This window comes from Poecilia formosa, unplaced genomic scaffold, assembly GCF_000485575.1.
Source record: "Poecilia formosa unplaced genomic scaffold, Poecilia_formosa-5.1.2 Scaffold55, whole genome shotgun sequence".
In the NCBI taxonomy this organism is placed as follows: Eukaryota; Metazoa; Chordata; class Actinopteri; order Cyprinodontiformes; family Poeciliidae; genus Poecilia; species Poecilia formosa.
Window position 1 is genome coordinate 1,632,043 of NW_006799994.1, and position 16,961 is coordinate 1,649,003.

At 40.3% G+C, this 16,961-nt stretch overlaps 1 protein-coding gene and 1 long non-coding RNA gene across 3 annotated transcripts in view; one reads left to right on the top strand and one right to left on the bottom strand.

Moving 5' to 3' along the window:
- The window catches only part of mical3a (microtubule associated monooxygenase, calponin and LIM domain containing 3a), a 98,874-nt gene extending 82,698 nt beyond the window's left edge, over positions 1-16,176 (top strand). The window contains exons 41-49 of one of the 2 annotated variants that reach the window (XM_016672044.1): positions 276-326; positions 1,557-1,664; positions 3,049-3,142; positions 9,123-9,188; positions 10,269-10,310; positions 11,670-11,769; positions 13,674-13,747; positions 14,484-14,693; positions 14,779-16,176. In XM_016672044.1, the coding sequence (XP_016527530.1) occupies positions 276-326; positions 1,557-1,664; positions 3,049-3,142; positions 9,123-9,188; positions 10,269-10,310; positions 11,670-11,769; positions 13,674-13,747; positions 14,484-14,668 (720 nt within the window). In that variant the 3' untranslated portion in view covers positions 14,669-14,693; positions 14,779-16,176. Of the gene's footprint in view, positions 1-275; positions 327-1,556; positions 1,665-3,048; positions 3,143-9,122; positions 9,189-10,268; positions 10,311-11,669; positions 11,770-13,673; positions 13,748-14,483; positions 14,702-14,778 lie in introns of both variants that reach the window. The other variant, XM_016672042.1, reaches the window with a different exon arrangement.
- LOC107836382 (uncharacterized) lies at positions 5,508-14,847 on the bottom strand. Its single transcript, XR_001662266.1, has 2 exons — positions 14,779-14,847; positions 5,508-6,837 (listed from the first exon to the last, which is right to left on the bottom strand). It is a non-coding gene; the product is annotated as an uncharacterized LOC107836382 (long non-coding RNA).
- Positions 16,177-16,961: the final 785 nt, after the last annotated feature.

Sequence of the window (16,961 nt, forward strand, 5' to 3'; positions counted from 1 at the left end):
GTGATTGGTCAAGCTCATATCAAACTTTCCCGGGTGGCTACCGTAATATATCATATATGCCCTGAAAGCGCAATGTCTCAGCTTTTCTGCACTTTTGGAATTTTTTTGATATGTTGAACTGTTCATAAATTACGGTAATGGGAATTACACATGCGGAATCCTGTCGGCGCCGACAGGTTGGTCATAAGAGGGTTAACGTGATCATTAACCCATTTAATCATGTCGTCTGTATCATGTCTGTTTTCCTCCCTGTTTTCTGTCTTGTCTTCATCAAGTCTGTTTATGTTCCTCACGCGCTGGCGTTCAAGAGATCGTACGCCACAAAGGTAGCAGTATTACATCCTTTCCTGTTGAAAACTCCCTCCACTCCTCGCTCCTCCACTTCTGCACAGTTCGCTGTCGTAACAAGCTGCGTGTTTCTGGCCCACAACTAATAAACGGCGCTCGCTCTCTCACTGCTGGATGCTCTAAAACGTGACTTCTTCCTAAAAGCTCGCTCTACTGGTCACTCTGATGAGACTGCATCTCTGTCTTCCTCTTCCTTCTGACGTTTATGTCGTAAATATTCATCTGTCGTGTGGATTTACTCCAGTGAGCCGACTGGAGCAGCTTGTTCTGCCTCGCTGCCTTTACTCCTTTCTTCTTATTTATGAAAGCTTTTCATGTCCCAGCAAGTCATCTGAAAACGAGAAAATTCCAGCCATTTTTAAATAAGCAAACTGTAATTCATCCTATAAAAGAGCATCTCCAATCTGTGGTTTCTATGGAGTCTGGAAATTTGTGATTTTATTATTTTTCAAGACTAGAAGTACAGAAAAGATGCCGCAGATTTCAATTACCTGAAAGATAGAAATTAGATAAAATTCTATATCACTTAATTTATTACAAATATTGTCTTTTATTTGCTTGTAAAGGATTATTAATCTGGTACAATGAAGTGTTAAAAAAGAATGAGAATAAAGTCATAACATTAGAAAATAAACATGCAATTTTATCAGAATACAAGTTGTCAGATTACGTGAGAAGAAAAGACATTTTAATGATAAAGAATCGTGGATGAGTCCGAATCTCTTTCTTTGAAAAAATTCATTCGTTTGCACAAAATCCTGATAATAATTTGATGCTGATGAGTTAAATTTCATCTTTGTAAAACTTATTCAGAAGTAAGACTTTACAATATACTCAACATTCCTCATTTTAATTTTTAATGCTTTTTGTGTTACTGTTATAAAATTACTACTTCATTCTCCTACTATTATTTTTTTTTCTGGTAATATTACAACTTTATTCTCATGTTATTATGAGTTTACTTTAATTAGCGATTCTGCAAATTGTGGTGTTTAAGCTTATTTACATGTTAATTCAAACCTCGAGATGTTTTTCAGTAAATTTCCGTTCTTTTAGAAAACCAGTCCGGTGAATCCCCGCCTCACCTTCCACCGTCCAGTTTCCCTTTCTGCTGTTGATGTTCTGAAGTTTCAGGCTCCTTCTGCGGCTTCCAGTCTGAAACTTTTATAAAAGAGATTCTCTGAGTCATATTTTCTGTTCTCTACCAGAAAACCTACACAGAGGAGGAGCTGAATGCCAAGCTCACACGCAGAGTCCAGAAAGCCGCCCGGCGACAGGCGAAGCAGGAGGAGCTCAAACGGCTGCATCGCGCGCAGGTACACGGCTCAAAGTAAATCTGTCCTGATGTCATCTCAGGGTTTTAAGCTGAATTATCGGAGCTCCGGCTGCTTTTCTCTTCTCTTTTGCGTCTTGATACCATATGTGCTGTTCAGCGTGACCCAGCTGCTGCGGCCTGAGCCCAGCTGCGTGGCTCATTTAGGAAAGTGTTTGGGATTCGGACCTTCAGGGTTCTGACTCAGCTCTAAGCTGCCTGCTTCCCTCAGGCTGTTTGGCTGTTTTGCCTCGTTTCTGCTCAGCATTTAGTTTTTCCTGTCTGTCACAGCCAAACAGAAAATCTTTCTGCATGCTTATATATGTCAGTATATAAGCATGTTAGAATTTTGAGAGGCAATTTATTTCAGTAATTCAATTTAAAAGGTAAGACTTTGCATATTTTCACACTCACTGCTTTTTTATTTTTTTTTTTTACGATGAAAGGGAAACCTGAAATTCGTCTTCTCAGAAAACTGGAATATAAATCATATTTTTAATCCAGACATGTGAACAGTGTCTGCACTCTGGACTGGGCTCCTTTTGCATGAACTCCTGCATCAGTGCATCGTGGCAGGAAGCAGATCAGCCTCTGGTTCTGCTCAGCTGTTCAGGAAGTCCAGCTTGCTTTGATCAGCTCACCTGCATTGGTGGTTCTGGTATCTTGACAACTGGGTTTACATCGGTGTTACCATGGTGATTGAAGCTGGAATGGTTCAGGAAGGGCTTAGTGGGTTTTGCTTCAGAATCCTTTCAGGGCTGTGATTATCCCTCTTGGCTCCACAGCTTTTCCTTCCACTAAACTTTCCATGGACCAGCCTGCAGTGGCTTACCTTCCTTTTGGAGAGTGTTTGATTCCCCACTGAACAACTCATGGCAGCATTCATCCTTGTTGTTTTGTTGTGAAACTGACATTTTCATTGGCTGCAGGCCAGAATCATCAAAATGAACAAAATAAACACTTTAAATATATCACTTTGTGTGTAAAAAGTTCAGCTTTTTGAGTTTTTTAATTTACTGAGATGCAGCCTTATGAATTTAATACCAAACTTTTTGTGTGTGTTGTGGTAGCTGGTACATTTCTGTCTTAATTCATTGCAGCTGTTGTTGCTCATTTTTTCTCCCATTTCCAGCAGCTTTTTTTTTTTTTTTTTTGTACTCTGAATTGCCTTAAGTCCCGTTTAAAACGGCCAGTCCTGGTTCAGTATGGACCATTAGATTCACTTCGACGTTTATGGGATGATGAAGGGCCAGGTTGCATTTCATTCCTCCACAGCTGCAGTGAGATGTACTTTATGAGGTGGATTTATTTAAATATGTGAATTGAATATTTGGCATGTCTGGTCTGTTCCTTCCTCTGAGCCGTTAATTCTTGATATGTCTGCGCAGATCATCCAGAGGCAGCTGGAGCAGGTGGAGGAGAAGCAGCGGCAGCTGGAGGAGCGCGGTGTCGCCGTGGAGAAAGCACTGCGGGGAGAAGCAGGTAACAACTTATTAAACTTTCATACTCGCTAATTTTTACCAGCTTATCTTTTAATATCACCACAAATTCGACATGACATCGGCAGTTAGAAAGCTAATTGCTGTCACCACTTTTATTATTTGCTTTTTATTAATATTTTAAAGGGATTTTTTCATGCCTGACAGTTAAATCTCCTTTCACAGTCGGCGTCCCACTGGTTCCCCCATCCAAGACCTCATTTTATCTTCATGTCATTATCGGTTAAACCTTTTATAGATGCTCCAAAGGGAATAACAGTGATATCTGAAAACCTGCAAACCACACAATCCGCCGCTGCAGTCATGATTCTCACTCCGCTGTCCACATTTACAGTTTATTTAGTTCTACCAATGTAAAATCAGACAGAAAATGAAACTGCTGTTGATCTTAAAATCATGTTGGCAAGTGGCTATCACAGACAATCTGTAACACAATGTATTACTTCCACTGTCTAGAGGGCGTATCATCATTTTCTTTTCAGTTAGCTTGTAGCTCAAACAAATTATCTTCCAGGAGTGTCCTCAGGTGTCCTCAGGTGTCCTCAGGTGTCCTCAGGTGTCCTCAGGTGTCCACAGGTGTCCTCAGGTGTCCTCAGGTGTCCTCAGGTGTCCACAGGTGTCCTCAGGTGTCCTGTATGTTCCAGATGTGTCCTGGATCTGAAATATCTGGTCCAGATCTTCAGAAGCCTGTTGAAGCAGGGACGCCTACATTGTTTTGTTTACGCCAATACTAACATAAAGTTACTTAAATCTTTTCCATTTTCCAGCAGCCAGATTTATGTCTCCCATCCAATATTCATACAATCAGATGTTGCAATGTATTTTAACATGTGCACTGCTTTACTCTCTTAAAGGCTTGTATAAAGGTACTTGTACATTACCCAAACAGCACAAAAGAAGATCAGGTATCAGATCTACTTGGGTTTCCGTTTTGCACACTGTCATGTTGTCTCCATCTGTGGTGACACACAGCAGCAGTTCTCCATCTCCAAACATGTTGATCTCTGTTTGTTCATCACATGTGTGCCATCGTCGAAGTGCAGCGCTGCATGCGATCAGGAGAATGTGTGTCCCCACATAGATTTGTCTGTGCTCAATCTGGATGCTTAGCCGCTCGCTGCCTCTTAATGAGGAGAGTTTCTGCACCTTGATCAATCTCTAAACTGCAAACAGAATGTTTGGCATCCAGTTTGCCAGTTAGAACTTTGGCAGCTTCTTCTGTTTTAGAAGAGTCTCTGCAAATATCTTTGTGAAATGCTGCAGATATTTGCTGAGATTTGTTTGGAGCCCTCTGAAGCTTATCTGTTAAAACTGGTTTCCACAGTTAGTTTGTCATCCAAACTAACCTCAAACTGAATTTCTTCAATACATTTGACTCTAAAACTGAACAAAAATTCACCCCATAAACAGCAATACAGCAAATCTATGCAACTTTCTGTTTAATATATCTGGAAAATGCAAGTTTGCGTTGATTCCTGCACTGCAGAACACACTGTGGTGCGTCCTGCCCAACTCTCTTTGTTCTGAGTGTCGCTGCAGCGTGTCTGTGTGTTTGCATGACATGCTGTTGAAGATTTTTGGTCTGTGTGTTTGTGTTTGGATGCCCAGTTTGGGGTCGTGTAAAGTAACTCCTATCTCTAATCTACCCTGTCATTGTAGACTATTGGGGAGATTCTAATTACAGTGAAATCCTGGACTTGCATCTGGGCGGTATGTATTTCAAATCTGTCGCTTTAAAACTAATCCAATAGCTAACCCAAGCTCTCCTTCCCCTATTTGTTTTACTACTTGAGCTTTGTACCCCACATGTCTACCTTTAGTGTCTGGTGGCTTTTTAGCCTTTGCACTGTTCGTGCTCCTTAACCTCTCCGCCTTCATCCCTCGCTGGGTTTCTAGTCGGGACACTTGTCACACCAGAGATCAGACACTGTTTTTATAAAGATCATGAAGTTATGAATAAGGAATGAGGGAATAGAAGATTAGCTGCTATGTGTCAGTCCTTGTTATGCAGATTGTTCAGTACAGACGGCAGCAGGAATCTGAGCAAAATGCACAAGGAGACGCTGACAACCATACAACAGCAAAATACTAAAACATTATTTTATGGCTGCAGGAATCTATTTTAAATAGAAAAGGAGGCATGCCCCAATGAGGATTTGTTTTTGTCCCAGTCTGGAATTCATTTTGAGTCGATACATTTATTGCATCTTTAAAGCCATAAATAAATACCATAAAAAACACATTACAGTTAAACAAATTGTGAGCAGAGTGCAGAGCTCCTGACATGCAGACATGAATGTACCTAAAGATAGTCAAAGCCACAGACTGAGGATATGTCAAATATGGGACGTTGAGAGAAGACTGCATCTAAAGTTAGAGCCATAGATGTCAACTATGACATCTATAGATGTCAACTATGACATCTATAGATGGATAGAATAGAGTAGAAATAACTGTTATTATCCCACAGAGTGAAGATGCAGGTGTAACAGCTGCATCAAGACATGTAGGATCCACTGAAGGTCCAAAAGTGTTAAATAAATATATATACACACACACAACAACAACAATAATAATAATAATATACAGTACACGATTATAACATATAATATTGTGTAGTTATTAATAGAAATACTCTCAATCCAAGGGATGATGTGCAAATGAGGTTTTGTTTACTGTACATAATATTTATGTGTTGAACATTAAAAAGACAACAGCGTGTTTAGAGTGCAGTATATCAGAAAAACAGATGTGCAGCAACAGCAGAAATGTTATGTAAAATGAGCAGAAGCAGAATAAATGACTGTTTGGTGCCAGCAGGGATGTAAACACTGATTTAGTTTGTTATAAAGTCTAACAGCTGCTGGGAGGAAAGATCGACAGAGATTCCTAAATGTTTGGCATCAGATTCACAGTTTGATTCTGATGCCAGATTCAAACTGAAGGTAACCAACATGAGGTTCGTTGCAGTAAGTCATACCTGTAAGGCTCACTGGAGATCTGCTGGACAACGTCACCGGCAGGACGTTTTGTCATAAACTCATAAAAAATCACCGATTGAGACCCCAGTTTGATGCTCAGGAGAGTTTTACTGTCTAAACTCTGTCAGCCAATCATGCAGCAGCCACACGGTTTCCTGCTCAGCAACATAAATGTGTGTATTTTTCTGGGTCTGTTTATAATAGAAGCACTTTTTACAACCCTGTTTGCCCCAAACGGCTCCGAGTTTTGGATGCATATAATTCCTCCGACAGGATTGGTAAATAACATGTATATATATTTTTTACCAATCCTGTCATGGACCGACAGAAGGGATTGATCTACAGATAGGATTGATCTTTTCTTTTCTTTCATCATTTTAAATTTTAAAACCAGGAATTGAAATGGATGCCTTATCTTTTAAAGGGATTATTTAAAAATAAATCAAAGACACCAGACTATGTTACGAAGGGGATTTTTGATACATGAGCTCTAAGCTACCTGTTTGGGTTGACTCTAAAATTTATATTCTTGTGATTAAATTTATCCAATTACTCCAGTTTTCCAGTTTGTTTCATCTCAGCCCTCCGTTAATTCATTTACATATTTAAGATAGAATATGTAAATTGGAAATGCACATGAAATTCAGCCCTCCTTCACACACACACACACACACACACACACACACACACACACACACTACAAAAGTCTTATATAACCTCCATGAACTGGCTGGTCTGGCTCTGTGCTGCTGTACTTCTGCTTTATATCCCCAATAGTTGCTTCCTCATTCCTGCTCAGTTGCTTCACTCCGAGTGTTTCTGTTCTCCGTCCTGATAGATCAGTGTTTTAACCCTTTAACGGCGGCAGCTGAGTCTGAAGTGTAGTTGCAACATGGAAGCCCATCTGGGTTAAGACTTGATGTTGTCTGTTGCTGTCGTGTTGCGGAGGAATCCATCTTTTTCTCCTCATGCGTTCTGTGAGCTCAGCAGTGTTTTTGAGAGAGGCCAGTAGTTTGATTTCGAGTCGTGGAATCTCAGCGAGAGCCGGGAGACGTGTGTGTTTCCTCAGGTTTGTGTGGGATTTGTGTGTTTTCATCCTGCTGCTTGTTGACAGGTGATTGTGTGGAGATTTTAAAGGTGAGCATTTTAATGTTCCTCGCTGTATCCGCTTGACCAGAGGCGTGCCGTTTCATCTCTTTACAACCAGCTTGTTTTCCCATTTAACTGTTGGGCTCATGCACTATGCATGAATGCTGAACAGAGTTTTTCAGTCAACATAATTTATAAAACACTTCAAAAACAGCAGAGCTGAAATAAGAGTAAGAAGAATAAAAAAATATTAGAAATGAAACAAAGTAGTTAACAGTTAAACACAAGTGAAAGTATCATTAAGAGCAAAAGAGCGATCAGGTGAAGCAGTCCGATCCCAACTGAGATGGATTAGTTTGAAACCCAAACCAAATGGTGCATCTTAAAATAAGGTTTTTTTATTTATAATCAGGGTTCATTGCATAATTTGAAACTCAAAAAGTTTATGTCTGAATCCCTCCGGCATCCTGCAGGTTTTTAGTTCTCTACCTGGTGGTAGTAACAAACTTTTCAGCTTGTCAATGTTCCTCTTAGGCCTCCAGTGAGCCATCTTTGGATCCAGGTGTGTTAAACCAGGGAGAGAATAAAACATGCAGGACGCCGGCCCTCCAGGACCCACTTTGGGCTCCACTGCTCCACTTCATCACCAGTAAACACAACAATCCAAAGAAGATGTTAAAATAATGGAACTGACTGTAGGAGAACCAGGAATCACACAGTTCACTCTGTTACCAAGACAACCGGACGCCTGTTGCTATGGCGTCTGTAGTGTGTGTAGTTGATTAACTGCTGTTACGTTTTAGCCCTGCAGGTGATACAGGAACCATTTACTTGTTTTCCTTTAGATTTAGTTTTCCATAAAAATGGAATCAGATGAGTTAATTATTCCTGTTCAGATAAAAATCTATTGAGCATGCATTTCCAAAAATATTTGCATAATTTGAGGAAGCCATTAAAAAGCCATTAAGACTCCAGTCTTTCCAAAGCACATATTCTAGTCTGCAGCTTTTCTCTTTTCTCTGTGATAGTCTCTTGTCATTATTATCCAACATTCAGGCCTTAAAACTCTTCAACCACCAGCCGTAAAACCTGCTAACTACGTCCCACACAATCAGCTCCGCATCCTGATCGAATTGTCTGAACAACATGCTTTACCTTCATTATTTGGACTTTAATTAAAGGAGCCCATGCTGTTTACAATCGTTCCTCTTTTCTTTGGAAAATCTCTTCACTGAAAGCAAATTAGAAAAATAAATCCCAATTTGCACTTCAAAAGTCTCCAAACTTCAAAAGTCTGGCAACACATTAGGGTGGGTGGTCTAAACGTGTTCAGGCAGGTATTTACCCAGAGAGGCTCTTTAAAGACAAAGCAATTATCAGTGTGTGTGTGAACGCCATGGATACCCTGGTGATCAGTAGCGGCTGGAGTAATGGTGTTAAATTATTTTATGTGCTTTGATAAACACTGACCATATGTTGTAGGCTATTTCCATTTTATTACTGACACAGGGAGCTGCCACCTAATTGAAGTTTATCTGTGGAGCTGCAAATGGAAGATCAAACGGGAGGCTTATTTTTTCCAGCTCGGTTGTGTGGATTTGTTGTTTTCACTTGTTTCCCTTCTGTGTTTTTACCCTTTTTCATTTTTCACACCACAGCTTATCTCTCCCAGCTCTTCTCTGTAGGGGATTGGTCTTCTCCTCCATATCTCTGTCCTCTGTTGACTTTTCTCCTTGATATTTTCTTCCTTACCTCCTTCCCCTTCCTTCCCCATCTTTGTGCTTTTGTGGTGTCCTGTTCTTTCTTCTACATTATCCTCTCATGCTTCCTTCTCCTTGGCTTCTGCACCATCTGTGTCCCTCCCTCTCATTACTTCCCCCCGTCTTGTGGAAGTTGAGCCCTTTGTGGGGGTGCCTCGCCGGAGACCGCTCTCCCTCTGCCCTTGCTGTTCCTCTGAAGGTAACGCCACCTTGCTGCATGTTTCCAGAGTTGTGGCAGGTCGCCTTCTCAGTCGTAAGGCTCTCCAGCTCTGGGTTACTTTGTTTCCCCTAATGTTTGACTTCAGTTACTCACAATAACAGAAACGATAGCAACACGTCAGAGTACCAAACGTTAGTGGTGATGCTGCTAAAGTTTAAACATATCAGTAAAGCAGACACAAGGAATGCTAAAGAGGAAGTGTTGTCCAAACACTGTTAACATCAACATGAAAAGTTCAGTCAGTCTCCAAGTAACGGCTGCAGGTGGATGATGGTGTTTGTTCAATACAGTCAATAACTGTATTGAACAAACACCTTGGTGGTGTTGCTCATGCAGCAGCGTCTGACATGTCCTCCAAAATGGCCGACGTCTGAGTAGAACCACACAGTTACACAATGAAAAGTAATTATATTATTTTTACTGCAAATGTTCAACAGCAATTAAACACAATCCAGGGTTGAGTATTTCCCAGCAAATTTAAAATGTTGCCTGAGGAAATATTTCCCTGCTTTAGTTGTGAAACTCTGCAGTCCAATCAAGGGGAAAACTATCCAGACATGTTTTTAATCAACAGCATGTTTCTTTTTGCTGTTTGGCTAATCTGTATTTATCCCATTTTTGCTGTTGCTGTTGGGAATTGTGCCCTTTAAATATGCATATTCTTTCTTCAGTATGAATACCTGGAAGCTCACAGACAAGTGTGTATTTGAGGACTGAAAAAGTTGCATGCTGTGACAGTTTGACATCAGATCTTACCCAGAGCAAGTCTTAAAGTTTAATGCACCGTCTGGTTTGTCTCTGTATCTAACAGCTGTGAGACGTAACTCTGCCTGAGTGTGAGGAAACCAGTGTGTTTCTGTGTTTCTGTGGTTGTTTTTGCTGTTTTGTCCCAGATTTTAACAGTTTATGCTGAGGGTTGTTGGTGGTGGACCTTTTCTGTGGTTTAGGAATGAAAAGATGCAGACTATGTTAGAAAGATCAGTTTTGATTTGGTAATTGTTCTGCTTTCAGTTTGATGCGCTGTTCCTCAGCTGTGTCCGTCTCTGTTTCTGTCAATAGCTCAGCTCCATCCTGGAGACCACAGCCATGCCGTTTATTTGTGTACGACGTTTTTTTTCCTTTTCATTTTGCAAGAGTCTCCTCTAACCCAGCTAAGTATGTCATGCTGCGTCAAGGGTTCCCTTCTGGTGTTTGATTGAAACTCCTCGGCTCCACCTGCTGCAGGGAGATGAATGAAAAGTTTCATCACACCAGCATCAGACCTCCCCAGGCATGCTGCATAGACCGCTCTTTGCAGAACAAAGCAGGAATGAAGTCGGAGATTGTGGCTGTTCTGAATGCAGTGCATGACGCCGGTGGCTCTGACCATGCTTTCCCCTGAGGCAGACTCGATACGAGGGCTGAGTCATTTCATGAACATTTTAAACTTTTAGTAGAACATGTGCAAAGAGTAGATGTATTTCTTACTTTCTGCCCTCTAACTGCTGAGCATTAATGGGGTCTAAAAGGTTTTGTTCCAAGTTGTGGGGCTTTATGTGAAACATTTGTGGAAATTTTACATAGACTCTACTTTTTTTTTTTTTTAAGATTTAGGATGGTAAATAATGTCCAGACTTGTTCCACCTTCTTAATGTGATGCAGCTCCTGCTGTTCTACTGGGAAACAAACAGATTTGTTTGTACGAAGCAAACTAGTATTTTATGTTCTTCAGCTTGATAAAAAGCATTTTTAAAATAATTTTCAGCTTTTGAGCATCTAAAGGTTTTGACTAGTATTTAGTCTCTTCTAATCCACTTTGACAGAATTATCAGTTAATCTGCAGAAGAATAACCCCAGATCATGATGCTACCACCTCCGTGTTTCACAGCAGGTATCAGGTTCTTCTTTGTGCCGCTTGGCAGACAAACATTTTACAGCAGCTCTTTATGCAACACGTTTGCTTATTCTGAGTTGAACTGTAAATGGATCTAAATCACTTTAAAGGTGGAAAATGTTTGGAAATGATTTATTGTGGTTTTTATTTTCTCAAAAACAAGCAGTTCATTATTTTCTTGTTCTTTTCAAACTTTTAAGACTAAGTTTAAAAAGAAGACTAAAATCTTCGAGGAGGGGCGGCTGTATGTAGCACACTGGCCAAACTGGGTAACACAAACTCAATATGGTAACAACAGGTGGTTGTGTGTGTGTGTGGGTGTGTGTGAATGTGGGCTGTTTGCTCTTAGTGTGTACACTAAGCAGAAGTGTACACATCCACTACAACCATGGGCTCTTCCCCCGCTCTGCGTGCCATCATCGTCATGTATGGCCCGACTGAGCACGCTGGTGTCAGTTCCTCCTTCCACCAACCATTCCTCAGCAAGGACACCCGGCTTGGCTGTCTCTGTGCCTGTCTCGGCCCCCGTCTGTGTAACATCCCGACCTCTGGTCGCCCTGTCCTCACCTTCTGCTCCCGTCCTCCAGGTATGAGCAAGAAGGACGACCCGAAGCTGATGCAGGAGTGGTTCAAGCTGGTGCAGGAGAAGAACGCCCTGGTCCGCTATGAGTCAGAACTCATGATATTGTAAGTAAATTATTGTGCAAAAACTATTTATGTTATCAAACTGTTTTGCATCCACAGAAGACACAGTTTACACTGGAATATGGAGACGGTTTTGTGTTAATCTTTTTTCATTTTTTGTTTTTACTACCTGAAAAAAACTAATTAAAATCTTATTGTGCTGTTGTCATTTTACATTTTACAACACCACTCAGACCTGAGAAATTAAAGCATTTATGGTTGGCCATAAACATGATGTAAAAGTGTTGCTAAGCAGAACCGTTTTTCATCATTTTTAGGAGATTTATGAGGGAATTTTATGACTCCACCTCAGTGTGTCTAAGCTTTTTGCCTCAAAGGCCAAAATTGGGAAATTTAAGCAACTTGTGGACCATCCATTAAATTAAAGGCAAAAATGTGTTTTTTGTGACTTTTAAATTTTGGGGGGTTGTTTGTTGTACTTGCTCAACAGTAAACAAAATGTTAATGAAATCTGTCTTTGAATGTCCCTAATTGGTAAAAATACTCCACAAATCTCTTCTTAATAAAGAGGTTTGAATATAAATACAATCTCATGGGAAATCCAAGTCTTCTTGTTTGCAGTTTGTCACAAACCACCAAACATGCAGAAGAAGGCTCTCTGCTCAGATGAGTGGAGCTTTTGGCCCCTGACCACGTCATCCCAGTGGTTAAACATGGTGGTGGCAGCATCATGCTGTGGGGATGGTTTTCTCCAGCAGGAAGACGGTTGCAGAAGACCTGAGATTGGGATGGAGGTTCACCTTCATCACCTTGTTCACCTTGTTCTAAATGAAAATTAGCACATTCTTCTTTGATTTACAATTTTGACTTCGAATGATTCACTTCATGCTAAAGAGCCCCCTGGTGGTTGAAGAAAAATACACAGAAAAGCCGCCCAGGGCTAAGCCGCATGGTTCAAAGCTTAGGGAAAAAGTAGCGGCTTTTCATCTGGAAAATACGTACCGTAGGTGAAATTGGATAATTTCCACGGCACAGTGGTTGAAAAACACTGATTTAAAGGGACACGTATAAACTCAACGACAGTAGAAGAAGGAAATTTCAGCTTTAATATAATTTGTGTTTGATTTGTTTACATTTTCTCCAGATTCTGATTTTTTTGTTTTATTAATCTCAAATAAAACTTCTGGTTTGAGAAGGTCTGTAGATCAACGCAGCCTTCAGACGGCTCCAGGTCTCAGCAGCCGGCTGCTAATGTCTGCAATAATAAAGATGTTTCACTGTCAGCCAATAAATATCATCTTCCCCGGAGTCCTGAACCGGGGCGGCTCAGCGGATCATCAAACCGTCAGGGTTTATTCTGTTCATTTTTCATCTAATCTCTGCTTTCTTTTATGAGAATGCAATTCAACTTGCTACCTATTTACTGAAATAACTATTATATTCTTAAACAAACTCATTCACTTATGGTTTTATCTTGTTACATGTTCTGAAAGCTTCTGGATTAAATCTGTCTTGCTTTGAAGAACTAAGAATTGTTTATTTAACAAAAGTGAGTAAATTTGCTTGGAATCTGCTGGATTTTTACGGCCTTGGACAAGATTTCACACCCTCTGAATTATTCATGTTGAAGCCACAAACTTCAGTTTGTTGTCATTAGATTTTATGACAGAACAGTGTAATTATTCAGAGCTGGGAGAATGTTCTCCCCCCAGCCTGAGCTGGAGCTGGAGATCTGATCTGCATAAAGTTTCACTTCCATCACACTGTCCAGGTTTCATTTCTAACACAGTTTTGCTTTACTTTGTGTTGATCTATTAAATAAACTCTCAAAACCATGATTTGAAGTTTGCTCTGCTTATCAGATACATTTTCTTTTAAACTTTTTATCATGTTTTGTCATGTTAAAGCCTCAAACTTATTTCTTCTTCTGTGGTTCTGTGTCAAAGTGCCAGAGAGCTGGAGCTGGAGGACCGGCAGAGTCGGCTGCAGCAGGAGCTCCGGGAGCGAATGGCTGTGGAAGGTGAAAACTGCAGCCAAATGCTGTTGGTTTTAATATAATACGAGTTAAAACAACATTTAATTTCCTTTTGGCGTCAATAAAGTATGTTTAATCAAATTGAATTAAGATTCATTTTATTTAAAATAGAACTGAAAACAACATATTTAAACTGCTCCATAGTTTTTAAGCATCTCAACTTGTCAGATAAATGCTTTATCATTTATTTGATAGATTTGAATCTGTTGAGATTAGGGCTGCAACTACTTTAGTAATCAATTAATCAGGATAAAACTTGCCACATTCTACAGATTTTTCATTTAACCTTTTTATGCAATATTACAAATACATTAACAGAAGCAAATAAACATATGGTTCAATTATTTTTTTAAATAAGAAAATGGCAGCATTCCTGTAGTAAATCCTAACCAGGTGAAGCTATAACTGCCACTTTAGGAGTTTTGGCTAAAACATATTTACATACAAAGGTGTTTATAATCTTATATGCAAAATGTATGTGTGTGTTTTGTACAGTTTTGGTTTAATTACAGCTCCGAGTGTTTTTACAGCAAATTGCCTGTTTGGAGTTTGTATATTACTCTAAAACCATTAATCAGTTACTAAGTTAGGTGACGATTATTTCAATAATCACAATTAATCAGATTAACAGTTTCAGCCCTAATTGAGATGCTCCTGGTTTGTTGGTCACTTCCTGAACTCTGGATGTTTTTGTAAATCTCTTCCACTTTTCTCTCCTCAGACCACCTGAAAACCGAGAAGGAGCTGGCTCAGGAAAAGCAGATCCTGAATGAAATGCTGGAGGTGGTGGAGCAGCGCGACGCCCTGGTGGCCCTGCTGGAGGAGCAGAGACTTCGGGAAAAGGAGGAGGACAAGGACCTGGAGGCAGTCATGCTCTCTAAGGGATTCAGCCTGAACTGGGCCTGAAAGCTGACACACACACACACACACACACATACATACATGCACATACATACACACACACACACACACACACATACATACATGCACATACATACACACACACACACACACACACACACAAGGTTTGTCTCGTCAAGCAGCAGCGCAAACTCCACTCAAGTCGTCTGAAGATAGACACGAGCAAACGATCCGGAACTGTCACACCTACAGCACTGAATGTGTAGATCTGTTTCCAACACAACAAACTCGCCACGGCTGCCTCTGACACTGACGCAGCGTTCCAGATCCCCGCCTGAAGGCGGTCCAACTTAATCACTCTGCAGTTGGGTTCCTCTCCCTCTGTGTGGGAGGAGAGCCGAGTTCATGTTCACTAGTTTATCATCGCAGCCTTGAAGAGGATCCTTTCAGGCCCGCAGGGACAATGTGTGGAGACTTTATAAAGGGAAGAATCAGTTCAGTCCTGCTGATGTAAAGACATTGTAAAGTTTTTGTGTATAGATGTGTTGAACAACAATTCCTGCAGAGGTGTGTTTAATGACAGTGTTTATCCTAATGAACCACACACACACCGAACGGCCATGTTTTTGTCCTCCTCCACTGTTTAGTGAGTCAACACTAAGAATTCATTAACTCTGGCCACCTTTTTTAGTTCTTTTTTTATATTTCTATGCTTGCTTTTAAAAGATGAACACTTTTTCCTGTTGCATTCACAGGAGAGTGCCCAGGATCTCATTATCTTCTGCATAACCCTCCTGCACTCTGAAGCCATTGCGTGTCAGTAATGCGGCTGCAGGCTCATGCAGCGGAGCAACTTGACGTGTCTTTAATCATTTCTCAGACTCGATAACGCCCGGCCTCTCCGGGAGAGCCGCCGTTTTACGGTAAATCACACTGACAGTAAAAGTTTACAGAAAGGCGTTTGATTATCGGGTGGCTATTGATGGCGCTGCGGGAGGCGGCTGATGGAGGGAGCCGTGTCATCGGTGTGATGTCGTTATACCAGCAGAGGTCTGGAGTTCCTGGCGCTCACTCTGTGCCACAGGAAGTTCTCAGTTACACTACAGACGAATCGCGGCTCATGCTGAATATTTGAACAAGATGCCTTTTTAAGTTTTGTTTTCCACATTAAAGTTATATTTAAGTCCAGTTTTTTTGTTTTTAAGGTGGAACTAAGTTTTTTAATCTATTCTGCTTCATGCAAATCAGTTAGAAAGAATCCAAACATGTTAAAAGTGCAGCAGAGGGTACGGTTGAAAACCCCGACGTGATCAGTGAATACAAAGTTACATAACTTTAAAGACTGTTGTTTTTCGATGGCGTGTGAAACGTTTGACGTGATTGTACTGATATTTATTAACGTGTGAAAACTGTACCATATGTAAAGAAAAATGAATCCTAATTTGTTAAACTGTTCTGTTGACACATGGACTGCAATGTAAATGCTTCTTCATGTAGCTAGAACACATAGAGGTGTTGGATGTATGCAATAAAACAATGCAGCTGTTCTTTTACATGTTTGGGCCAGAACTCTGATTCCTTAAAGGGACGGGTCCAGTTCTTTGGGGGGATAAAAAACACAGATGAATGGACATCACATTTTTTGTGGTGTTGCTCACAGCTGGGAGGGAAAGAAACGGGATGAATCACCTAAATTATTTTACTGTTGTAGACAAAAAATAAAGTAGCAAAGCATCATTTACATGCAGTTATTCACTACTAAAGCAACAACGTACTCCTAGGAACAAATGAGAAACATGAAAACTGATTAATACAAAAGCAACAGACAGAGTCAGCTTCAAAAATTACTTTGAACAGCCAATATAGAGTTTAATAAATAACTTCATGTAATAAAAAAAGACTGAGGATTTTATGATTTTAATAAGCTCCTAATGAATCTTCCTCAGGAAAACAAATATAGGTCGGTTACCTCTGTTGGGTTGGCAGCATCACTTTAAATAATGAGCCCTAGATCTGTTTTATGCTCTATTGTTACCATTCATTCATTGTGATCTATTTTCCCTCCTTTGATTCCCACTTGAAATTAGTTCTTTTCATGAATCTTACTTCCCACCAAATAAGGAAAAATGCACTAAAAATACTGATTTGCATGGACACCAGATAATTTTTTATTAAATCACCTCACACTGATCTGTTTATATTCCACTTTGACATTTTCCATTTCATTGGTGTCTGTTTGTATTTTTACTCATAAACTGAGCAGATCTAATCTTCTGGAATCATCTGAACCAGAATTATTTAAGTTTGCCAGAACAACCTGTCTGTGTAAGGGGAGCAT